The 12,158-nt window shown below is 48.5% G+C and overlaps 1 protein-coding gene across 1 annotated transcript in view; it reads left to right on the top strand.

The window, feature by feature from the left end:
* The window catches only part of CBX1 (chromobox 1), a 92,248-nt gene extending 85,569 nt beyond the window's left edge, over window positions 1-6,679 (top strand). The window contains exon 5 of the mRNA XM_029573710.1: window positions 5,522-6,679. Coding sequence (XP_029429570.1) covers window positions 5,522-5,666 — 145 coding nt within the window. The 3' untranslated portion in view covers window positions 5,667-6,679. The remainder of the gene's footprint in view (window positions 1-5,521) is intronic.
* The last annotated feature ends 5,479 nt before the right edge of the window (window positions 6,680-12,158 follow it).

Genomic DNA, 12,158 nt, shown 5'->3' with positions numbered 1-12,158 from the left:
CTGGCCATGGACCGTACCGCGGCTCAATTTTTTCAGAGGCCACGGCGTCGGGGTTCCATCGGTGCCCGAACTGTACTCGCACCATGTCCATAACAGACCCTCATAAAGTCCGTGTAATGTGTCTTGGGTGCGAGCATGATGTCTTGACCTGCACCAAATGTGCCTTAATGACACCAAAAGGTCGCAAGGCCAGAATGGAGAAAATGGAACTTCTCTTCCGTTCTCAAACCCCGACGCCGTCTATTGCATCGACGTCGTCTGAACCGGCACCGTCCACTTTGCACCAGTATTGGTCACCAGCCGGTGACCGCCCGGCGTCGACTTCTTGGCCTTGGGCTACCTCTTACCCCCCTCAGGACCGAGGGGATCGTAGAGAGAAACATCGGCATTGACACCGGAAGTCTCGGACCATCAAGGAAGGAAAGTCATCTACCTCGCCATCGTCCGAGCCGCCATTGAAGAAACCCTGTCCAGAAAAAGCACAGACTTTTTCTGCGACCGGGTCACGGAGGCAACCCTCGCCCAGATGGGTATCGGGAGCCGTGACTCCGCCTTTAATGGTGGTCCCTCCAGCTATGCCTCTGTCTCCTTCTTCCCTTCTGGAGCCGGGGCTGCTTGCTCCAGGTCTCCGTGAAGAACTGGACCGGATGGTTCAAGAGGGCATCGATAAGGGGATGCACAGACTCCAAGGTCCCCCGGCACCGAAATCTGTGCCGGTCACGGAACAGACCATCGAGCCCATTCCGGCAGCATTGGCACCGCTGCTCTCGAAGATGGAAGCGCTTATAGCCGCTTTTCCACAGATGGATCCTGGGTCACCGATGGCTCCGCTGCCTTCCCCGCTTACTCTGTTATTGGAAGGAGAAACACCGTTCTGCATTCCGCCATCAGGTGTCCTGCTGATGCCTCAACCATCGATGCCGATGCACTCATCGGCGCCACCGATCCATCCATCGATGCCTTCATCTGTGCCTCCAGTACTTCCCTCGATGCCTTCGGAGCCTAGACCGGGACCTTCAGGAATACCATCGTCCCCTCCTCCTCAGGTTCCTAGAGGGGCAGGTGCTGATCCCTATGACACCTGGACAGACTATTCTTCTCAAGACACCGATGACTTGCCATCGCCACCTTTTCCTACTGAAAGCAGGAAGTGTTCTCCTCCAGAGGACCTGTCCTTCATAAATTTTGTGAAGGAAATGTCTGAATTGGTTCCCTTCCAATTGCAGACTGAACAAGATGACAGACATTAAATGATGGAGCTGTTACAATTCCTGGATGCTCCCAAGGAAATAACCTCCATCTCTATTCACCAGGTTCTTTTGGATCTCCTCAAAAAGAACTGGGAACACCCTGGTTCTGTTGCTCCAGGCAACAGAAAAGCTGATACCACTTATTTGGTCCAGTCAGCCCCAGGATTACAGAACCCTCAGCTGGATCACCAATCTGTGGTTGTAGAATCTGCCCAAAAGAGGGCAAAAATATCAAAACCCCACTCTTCCTTTCCCCCAGGTAAGGAACAGAAATTCCTGGATGCCATTGGCCGGCCTGTCTTCCAGGGATTAAAGCTCATCTCTCGGATCGCCTCTTCCCAGCTGTATATGACCCAGTACAACAGGGTCTTATTCAAGCAGATACAGGACTTTGCAGAGTCCCTGCCACAGCAATTCCAGGAACAGCTTCAAACCCTGGTACACAAGGGTTTTTGAGGCAGGGAAGCATGAAATAAGATCCTCTTATGATATCTTAGACACCGCTTCCAGGGTGTCTGCAACTGCTATTTCGGCAAGAAGGTGGGCCTGGCTTAAATCTTCTGACTTGCGCCCTGAGGTACAAGACAGATTATCTGATCTGCCCTGCATAGGAGACAATCTGTTTGGCGAACAGATTCAGCGGACAGTGGCGGAACTCAAGGAGCATTATGAGACCCTTCGCCAGCTCTCTCTGATGCCCTCTGAGTATTCCTCCAAACAGCCATTCAGGCAGGATACTAAAACGTCATTCTTCCGTCCAAAGAAATCCTATCCACCACCGTCTAGAACTCGTTCCACGAGACCTTTCTAAAAGGCCCAGTCTAGTCAACCTCGTAAACAAAAGCCACAAGCAACTCCTCAGCCGGGCCCTGCTTCCGGCTTTTGAACTCCTGCATAGAGAGCAGCAGCCAGTTTCCACTGCCTCAGATACCAGTGGGAGGTCGATTGTGTGCCACCTGTTGTTGAAATGGCACAATCACCTCAGACCAGTGGGTCCTTGCCATAATCTCTTAAGGTTATTGCCTGAACTTTCTCTCCATTCCACCGGACTCCCCACCTTTACTGACGTGGAGAACATCCGACCACTCACTACTTCTGGAGCAGGAGGTCTCCCTCCTCCTCCAGTCCAGAGCAATAGAACCAGTGCCCTGCTCCCAACAAGGCCTAGGATTCTATTCCCGGTACTTTCTAATCCCCAAAACATCAGGCGGCGTTCATCCAAATTTGGACCTACGTGCCCTCAACAAGTACCTCCACCGAGAAAAGTTCAAGATGGTAACCTTGGGTTCCCTCCTTCCTCTTCTGCAAAGAGGAGACTGGCTCTGCTCTCTCGATCTCCAAAATGCGTACACACACATTGCGATAAATCCATCTCATCGCAGGTTCCTGAGATTTCTGGTAGGCCGCAAGCACTATCAATACCGAGTGCTCCCATTCGGCCTGGCATCTGCACGAGTCTTCACCAAGTGCCTCATAGTAGTAGCAGCCTTCCTCAGGACTCAAGGTGTTCACGTCTACCCCTATCTGGTTGATCAGGGCTCCCACTCAGCAAGCTGCTCTGTCGTCCCTACGTCCTACTTTACACACTCTGATTTCGCTAGGATTTCTCGTCAACTACGCAAAATCCTGCTTAGTCCCATCTCAAACTTTATCATTCATAGGGGCAGATGTGGACACCTTGCAGGCAAAGGCATTTATGCCTCGACAGCGAGCTCTCACTCATCTCTTTCGCACACCAGCTACGGTCTGAGCGCCGCATGACTGCATGCCATTTCCTGATCCTACTGGGACACATGGCGTCCTCAGTACAGGTTACCCCAATGGCCTGCTTGGCCATGAGAGTCATGCAGTGGACTCTAAGGTCACAATGGACTCAGTCCGTCCAATCTCTATCGACCACTGTCCACATCACCAACTCACTCCATCAGGCTCTAGCCTGGTGGAAAAGTCAGATCAATCTCCTCCAAGGCCTGCCGTTCCAGGCTCCAGACTCTCGAATAATTCTCACCACCGATGCTTCCAACCTCGGCTGGGGAGCCGAGGTTGGAAGCATCGGTTGCCAATTTACAAACACAAGGAACTTGGTCTCCAGAGGAAGCCAAACACCAAATCAATTTCCTGGAGCTGCGAGCAATCAGATATGCTCTCAGGGTGTTTCAGGATCGCCTTTCCAATCAGGTCATCCTGATTAAGACGGACAACCGGGAGGTAAGGTGGTACATCAACAAACAGGGAGGGACGGGCTCTTACCTGTGTCAGGAAGCTGCACAGACATGGGCGGAGGCCCTCTTCTACTTGATGTACCTCAGGGCCACCTATTTGTCGGGAGTGGACAATGTGTTGGCGGACAACCTAAGTCGTGCTTTCCATCCGCACGACTGGTCCCTCAACCCCACAGTAGCGGACTGAATATTCCAGTGTTGGGGGGTCATCCTCGGATAGACCTCTTTGCGTCACCTCAAAGTAGAGAACATTTGCTCTCTCACTCGCAGCCAACACTCTCAGCCAAGAGATGTGTTCTCCCTCTCATGGGCATTCCCTCCACTTCTCTCAAAGACTCTCGTGAAGTTACGTCAGGAGAAGGGATGCATGATCCTGATAGCACCTCACTGTGGTATCCAGTACTTCAGGATCTCTCCATTCGCAGGCACATTCCCTTGGGAAAGAACCCGCTTCTGATCACTCAGAACGACGGGTGCCTACACCACCCCAATCTTCAAGCTTTGTCCCTGAAGGCCTGGATGTTGAAAAGTTAATTTTTCAGCCACTTAACCTTTCTGAGCCAGCTTCCCGTGTCCTGATTGCTTCACGGAAGCCTCCCATGAGAAAGTCTTACCTATACAAATGGAACAGGTTTGAGTCATGGTGTACTTCTCAATCCCTTGATCCCTTTACCTGTTCCACCACGAAGTTTCTAAACTATCTCTGGCACTTGTCAGAATCAGGTCCTCCATCAGAATGCATGTCAGTGCGGTGGCCGCCTTCCATAAAGGTGTTGGGGACGTTCCTATTTCGGTACAACCCCTCGTAACACGTTTTCTGAAAGGCTTGCTTCACCTCAAGCCTCCACTGCACCCTCCGGCCCCTTCTTGGGATCTCAATCTAGTTTTGGGTCAGCTCATGAAACCACCATTCGAGCCTCTCCAATCCTGTGATCTTCGCTATCTCACATGGAAAGTGATTTTTCTTTTCGCAATCACATCTGCTCGCAGAGTTAGTGAGTTACAGGCCCTAGTTACCTATCCGCCTTACACTAAACTTCTGCAGGACCGGGCAGTACTCCGCACTCACCCTAAGGTAGTATCGGAGTTTCACATTAATCAATCCATTATACAACCTACCTTCTTTCCCAGGCCCCACTTCAATCCAGGAGAACAGGCTCTGCATACCCTTGACTGCAAACGGGCTCTAGCCTTCTATCTAGACCGTACAGCTGCCCACAGGAAAAGCACTCAATTGTTTGTCTCTTTCCATTCCATCAAGTTGGGACAGCCTGTGGGTAAGCAGACTCTCTCCTCCTGGTTAGCGGACTGCATATCCTTATGCTGTCAGCAACCAGGCATTCCACACTGTGAGGGCCATAGCGACTTCAGTAGCACACCTAAGCTCGGTGCTGCTACCTGGCGTTCTCTCCATACCTTTACAGCCCATTATTGCTTAGACAAGACCGGAAGACAAGATTCCATCTTCGGCCAGTCTGTCTTGCGCAACTTTCTTACAACTTGATGTACCAATACCCTTCCCCTGCCCGTTAGGGTTCAGGATGCCCTCTACCAAATTCCACCCCAGTCCTTGTGCCTATTGCACATCTTAGGTACATTTGGTGCATTTCTCGGACATCCTCAGCTCGGTACTCACCCATATGTGAGGACTACCATCCTGCTTGTCCTGTGAGAAAGCAAATGTTTCTTACCTGTAACAGGTGTTCTCACAGGACAGCAGGATGTTAGTCCTCACAAAACCCACCCGCCGCCCTGCGGTGTTGGGTTCATTACGTTTTCTTATTTTATTTTTCGGCACTTCCTGTAGCTTTAAACAAGACTGAAGGGGGACCCCTGCTGGCTGTAGGTTTAGTGCCATGCTGGGCATGCCCAGTAGGCGCCAGTCAAAGTTCTAGAAACTTTGACAAAAGTGTTCCGTGATTGGGCTCCATCCTGTGATGTCACCCATATGTGAGGACTAACATCCTGCTGACCTGTGAGAACACCTGTTACAGGTAAACAACATTTGCTATATTCCTACTTCATCCATGAACTTTTTTTTTCCTGCAGGAAGAATTCTGATGAGGCTGACCTGGTTCCTGCCAAGGAAGCTAACATGAAGTGCCCACAGGTAGTTATCTCTTTTTATGAGGAGAGGCTGACGTGGCACTCCTATCCATCAGAAGAAGAGGACAAGAAAGAAGAAAAAAACTAATTTCTGATTGTGGGTGGGCAACATGGAAGTGCCACTTGTAAGAAATGCAGAGGTGGCTCTTTGAAGATACAGTATGGTTCTGGGCCCTGAGGCAGCCGAAGTTCTTTCCTGCAGGGTGTGCTCTTCACTTTCTTTAAGGATTCTCCTAAGAACTAGGGACGGGGAAGCATCTGCCTGTGCTGAGTGCTTCAGCATAGCCCTATGAGGATGGAGAAGACCCTTCTATGAAGGAACGAAGGACACTGGTGAGGTGGAATACTGTCCTGAGAGCCAGGGGCGAGCAGAGAGATACTGCATCCTTCAAAGATCATCTCAGCCATGTCCCAATAGTGTTAAAAACTCTTTGCATTTTACCAAGTAGCATGTCTGTAGTTTTTGGCTATTACTGGTGTACCAAGTGTGGGGGAAAGAGGAGGGCAAAAAGCCTTTTTTTCATATTTGGGCTTAGGGGTTCAAAGGAATACTCCAAATAAAGTATTTGGCAATACAATCTAGAGAGAAGAGCCACTTATGGCGAGTTTGCAGGGTCCTGTATTACAAAGCTATAAATGGGAATGTATTGAAACAGTTCTAGGATTTCTGCCTAATGTGGGAGAGAAGTGAGCCCAAAATAGCCTCTGCACATGTAACTTTTTTTTTTTTTTCTTTAAGTTGAGCCAGTTGTCTTTCCTATGGGGATGGCGCTGTTTGTATGGTAGGTTCCCCCTTTTAGAGACTCTAGGCACTACCCTGGGACTGCAGAGACAGTAGCAACTGAACTACTCTTTTGGTAACAGTAATTTTTAAAAGAAAAGCTCATCCGCTCCCACCTTCTAGAATAGCCACCCCTTGTCAAACCTGTTTTCTCTGGAGAGCAGTATATTTAGAACAGTGTTGTACAAACCTTTATTATTTTTTAAGCATGTTAGGTTTCTGTGAAAGCTTTGTTTAAATATATAGTAAATGTTAGCTCTGACCTTCTTACACGCCTGTCAGTCAGTCGTCCTAATAAAAGTTTAGATTTATAAATGTCATTTGAGTTAAATTGCTAAGCGCACAGTAAGTCCCTACCATGCAGATTCTTTTCTTAACTGTACCCAAGATCAGCAAATAAGTTACACAAGAGGCATCAGAGATATGGCAAGACCTCTTCTGTATGCTCAAAGGAAAAACAATTTGTTTTGGACTGGTTTTACTGGACCTCCGGGGATAGCTATGGATAACAAGCTTGCTGCACAAAAAGAAAATTGCAGAAGTACGAGTAGCTCCCTCCCTTTCGCTCTCACTATAAACTACAAATGCACTTTGTTTTTCATTTAAAGCCTTTAGTCCACACTCACAACCACACCGATTAAGAATTTTTTTTATCATAGCCACTAAGTAGGAAAAGGAGAAATTGTCTTACCTGTTAATTTCCTTCTGCTACCCCAGTCCAGAACCTATGGGTACATCTTCTCATCCAGTGCAAATGGAGGCAGAATTCTAAAATTATTATTTTTTTTTAATAAATGACATCACTAGAATATAAGTCATTAGAACAGCCAGTTTACTATTGTCAAAGCTAAAATTAAAACATATAAAAGTAATAAGTTCTAAAACTTGCCACAGCCAAAAAGCTGAAAATTTCATAATGAAATGAATATTTGCAATCCCTACTTGAAGGAAACCAAGCCCAAATGCAACTAACAGTAAAAATGAAAAATTCAAAATAATCTGATTAGAAATCTTATCTTCAAATATAAAGGGAGGTGTTCTGGATTGGTGTAGCAGAAGGAAAGGAAATTAACCAGATAATTTCTCCTTCCTCTTCCTTCTGCTCCACTAGTCCCGCATCTATAAGAAATACCAAAGCCCCTCTAAAGGTGGGCGGATGACAATTCCTATTTTAAGACAGAGGGCCCAAAATGGACTTGTCTAGCGAGAAGATCCAACCTATACTGTTTTGCAAGTGTTGCCACCTTACATCTCTCCAATGGACTTACCAAACATCTTTCAGCTTGTGCTCGTGTTGAATGGGCCTTAATCATATTAGATACCATTTACCTTGTAACAAGTAAGCTGAAGAGATAAAATTCTTCAACCATCTAACTACTGAAGATTTTGTAGCCAATTCTCCCTTACATGTTCCATAAAAAAGAACAAATAACCTTTTAGACTTTTGAAAAACTTTAGTTTTCTCAAGCTAAAATCTTAAGCATCTCCTGACATCTAAACATTTTAATGAATTTAGACCTTCCTTACACTCACGCTTGTTAAAAGCAGGTAGAACAAGATGCCGATTCATATGAAAGATACAACCTTAGGTAAAAAGGAAGGAGCAGGCCTCAGAATTAACAAATTCTTTGTAAATCTCAAAAAAAGATTAACATGAATAAAGCCTGTAATTCTGAAATCCACCTCACCGAAGTAATTGCTACCAAAAAGACTGTTTTAAGAGTTAAATTCTTAATTGAAGATTTTCCTAAAGGCTCAAAGGGGGTTTTAGTTAGAGCTTGCAAAACTAAATTTAAACTCCATTGAGAAAAAACAGATTTAAACGAAAGACGTAAATGTTTTACCCCACTTAGAAAATGGGCATTGTCCCTATGGAAAGTGATCTAATTACACTGGGGAACAATTTCTAACATAATTCCTGTTGAGTTCGATTTTTCAGCTGTTTTAGACTTAAATAGGCATGCTGATTTCAAAACTGCAATTTTCTATCACGTCAAGTTTTTCCTCTACAGCCTATCTTAGGCCTGGATTTATCAAAATGCACTAAATATCGCATGCGATAGGTAAAGGGGTGTGTTTTATGGTAATAGGCTGTTTATTGCAAAGTGCACAGGTGTGTTTGACGGTCCACAGATTCGGCAGCTCATTAAAGATGAACATTTCATCGGGACAGTGTCAGAACTCCAAAAGAATACTTGGCTGTCATTCAGAAACCTTGTCAAGCACTTTCTTGGAAATAGACGAGCACAGAACTACACGGAAATTGTCCAGAAACTCTTGGAGAGCTTCAAAATGCTTCGTTGCAAACATGAGCATCAAGGTGCATTTTCTGCATAGCCATCTTGCTGACTTCCTGAAAAACCTTGGTGCAGTCAGTGATGAGCAAGGTGAACGATTCCACCAAGATCTGAAGGTCATGGTGGCACGGTATCAGGGTACTTGGGATGTACATATGATGGCTGACTATTGTTGGAGCATCAGGCGAGATTGTCCACAGATTGAACACTGCTGGAAAAGCTATAAGCGTAAATATTTACCTTAATATGTTATGTTTGGTAGCAGAATTTTACTACTTGTACACAATTTGACTTACAGTAACAATTGGAGAGATTACTTACCTGATAATCTCGTTTTCCTTAGTGTATGCAGATGGACTCAGAACAAATGGGTATAGTGTGCTTGTGCTAGCAGTTGGAGACGGATCTGACGTCAGCACGGGGTACATGTACCCCCGCAGGAAGTGCAGCAACTCAGTAATCTTCCTTGCAAAAGCTTTATGGATATATGTGTGACTGACCGATCGATTAAATGAACATAATTAACCTGACCGATTGATAGTAGCTGGAGACCGCCAGTGTTCTCAACCGGAAGGCGTCGACACCCGGCAGGGTGGAAGCCCTATATAAGGAAACACGGCTTACCGTGAGTCGGTGAATCCCCATGTATACCGGCAGCCGGGCAGGATGCTGAGTCCATCTGCATACACTAAGGAAAACGAGATTATCAGGTAAGTAATCTCTCCATTTCCTAGCGTGTAGCAGATGGACTCAGAACAAATGGGATGTACAAAAGCTACTCCCAGACTGGGTGGGAGGCTGCCCGAGGTCCGTTTAGGATTGCCCTCGCAAATGCTGTGTCCTCCCTGGCCTGGACAACCAGACGGTAGAATCTGGAGAAGGTATGGAGGGAGGACCATGTTGCCGCTTTACATATCTCTGCCGGCGACAGCATCCTAGTTTCTGCCCAGGAGGCCGCCTGACCCGTAGAGGTGGTGGTTTTCCCGCCTCTACGTAGGCCGCCTTGATAACTTCTTTGATCCAGCGGGCAATGGTTGCCCGTGAGGCCGCTTCCCCTTGCTTCTTCCCGCTGTGAAGGACGAACAGGTGGTCCCGTCTTTCGTACTGCTTCCGACATTTCCAGGTATCTGGACAGCAGCCTGCCGATGTCAAGATGGCGCAGTATTCGACCTTCTTCCGACTTCTTCAAACCTTCCGTGGTTGGCAAGGATATGGTTTGGTTGAGGTGGAAGTGTGAGACTACTTTGGGTAAGAAGGAAGGAACTGTGCGAAGATGGATAGCCCCTGGGGTGATTCTGAGAAACGGATCGCGACAGGACAGTGCTTGTAGCTCTGAGATGCGGCGTGCTGAGCATACGGCCAGCAAGAACACCATCTTCAAGGTTAATAAACGGAGGGACAGGCCTCGGAGGGGTCTGAAGGTGGGTCCCGCTAGGAATTCCAAAACTAGGTTGAGGTTCCACAGGGGCACTGGCCACTTCAGTGGCGGGCGAATGTGTTTGACTCCTTTCAGGAAACATGAAACGTCTGGGTGTGTGGCGATGCTGATGCCGTCACTCCTGGGCCCGTAGCAGGATAGCGCTGTCACCTGAACCTTGATGGAATTGAGGGATAGACCCTTCTGGAGCCCATCCTGCAGGAAATCCAAAATGATGGGGATTTTAGCGGCATGCGGATTGGTGCTACGAGTCTCGCACCAGGCTTCAAATACTCTCCAGATCCTTATATAAGTTAGTGATGTGGAGAACTTGCGTGCTCCGAGGAGTGTATCTATCACAGACGCTGAGTATCCCCTTTTTTTCAGTCGAGCCCTCTCAATGGCCAGACCGTAAGAGAGAATTGAGCTGGATCCTCGTGGAGGATGGGACCTTGCCGCAGCAGGTCCCTGTGAGGAGGCAGGGGTAGAGGATCCCCTGCCAGTAGTCTTCACATGTCTGCGTACCAGGGTCTTCTTGGCCAGTCCGGGGCCACTAGAAGAACTAGGCCTCTGTGCCGCTGAATCTTGTGTATAATAGCGCCCAGCAGGGGCCATGGAGGAAAGGCATATAGCAGGATCCCCTGAGGCTATGGCTGTACTAGGGCGTCGATCCCGTGGGAGAGAGGATCTCGCCTGCGACTGAAGTATCTGGGCACTTGAGCGTTGGACCTGTCCGCTAGTAGGTCCATGCCCGGAGTCCCCCACTGATCCACAATCATCTGGAAAGCTGTGGGCGACAGCTGCCATTCCCCCGGGTTTAGGCTTTCTCTGCTGAGGAAGTCTGCCGTGGTGTTGTCCTTCCCGGCGATGTGGACGGCGGAGATGTCCTGGAGATTTGCCTCCGCCCAAGCCATCAGGGGGGCTATTTCCAAGGATACCTGTCGGCTTCTGGTTCCGCCCTGTCGGTTGATGTATGCCACCATGGTGGCGTTGTCCGACATTACTCTGACCGCTCTGTTTCGAAGTCTGTGGGCAAACCGCAGGCAGGCTAGCCTGACTGCCCGTGCCTCTAGTCGGTTGATGTTCCACCCAGACTCTTCTCTGTTCCACCGCCCTTGGGCGGTTAGTTCTTCGCAGTGTGCTCCCCATCCGTTCAGGCTGGCATCTGTAGTGAGCAGGGTCCAGGTTGGGGATGACATTTTTGACCCCCGGCTCGCGTGGCCGGGCTGCAACCACCACCGTAGCTGATTCCGTACTCTGGCTGGTAGAGGTAGGTGTATGGTGTAGTTCTGTGATCGTGGGCTCCACCGAGATAGGAGGGCGCGTTGTAATGGTCTCATATGAGCCCGCGCCCATGGTACCACCTTCAGAGTGGATGCCATGAGGCCGAGGACCTGTAGGTAATCCCAAGCTGTGGGCCGGGTGGCGCTCAGTATGGTCTGCAGACGATTCTGGAGTTTTGATCTCCTCTTGGAGGTCAGGCTGACCTTGTCTCCCTGGGTGTCGAATCGGACTCCTAGGTATTCCAGTGACTGAGAAGGCTGTAGGGAACTCTTTTTTGTGTTGACTACCCATCCTAGGCTTTCCAGAAGAGATATAACTCTGTTGGTTGCCTGGTGGCTCTCCTCCGGTGACTTTGCCCTGATCAGCCAATCGTCCAGGTAGGGATGGACGAGAATTCCTTCCTTCCTGAGTGACACTGCCACTACTACTATGACCTTGGTAAAGGTCCGCGGCGCGGTGGCTAACCCGAAGGGTAAAGCTCGGAACTGGAAATGTTGGCTCAGGACTTTGAAGCGTAAGTAGCGCTGGTGATCCCGATGGATTGGGATATGCAAGTAGGCCTCTGACAGATCCAGGGATGTGAGAAACTCCCCTGGCTGTATTGCACTTTTGACTGACCGCAGAGTTTCCATGCGAAAGCTGGGGACCCGTAGGTGTCGGTTGACTGACTTGAGGTCCAGGACGGGCCTGAAAGTGCCCTCTTTCTTGGGTACTATGAAATAAATGGAATAATGCCCAGAATTTATCTCCCATGCAGGCCCTGGGATTATGGCGTTTAGGGACATGAGCCTCCGCAAGGTA

The sequence above is a fragment of the Rhinatrema bivittatum genome, chromosome 12, assembly GCF_901001135.1.
Source record: "Rhinatrema bivittatum chromosome 12, aRhiBiv1.1, whole genome shotgun sequence".
NCBI lineage: Eukaryota > Metazoa > Chordata > Amphibia > Gymnophiona > Rhinatrematidae > Rhinatrema > Rhinatrema bivittatum.
This window is presented reverse-complemented; position numbering and strand designations above follow the sequence as displayed.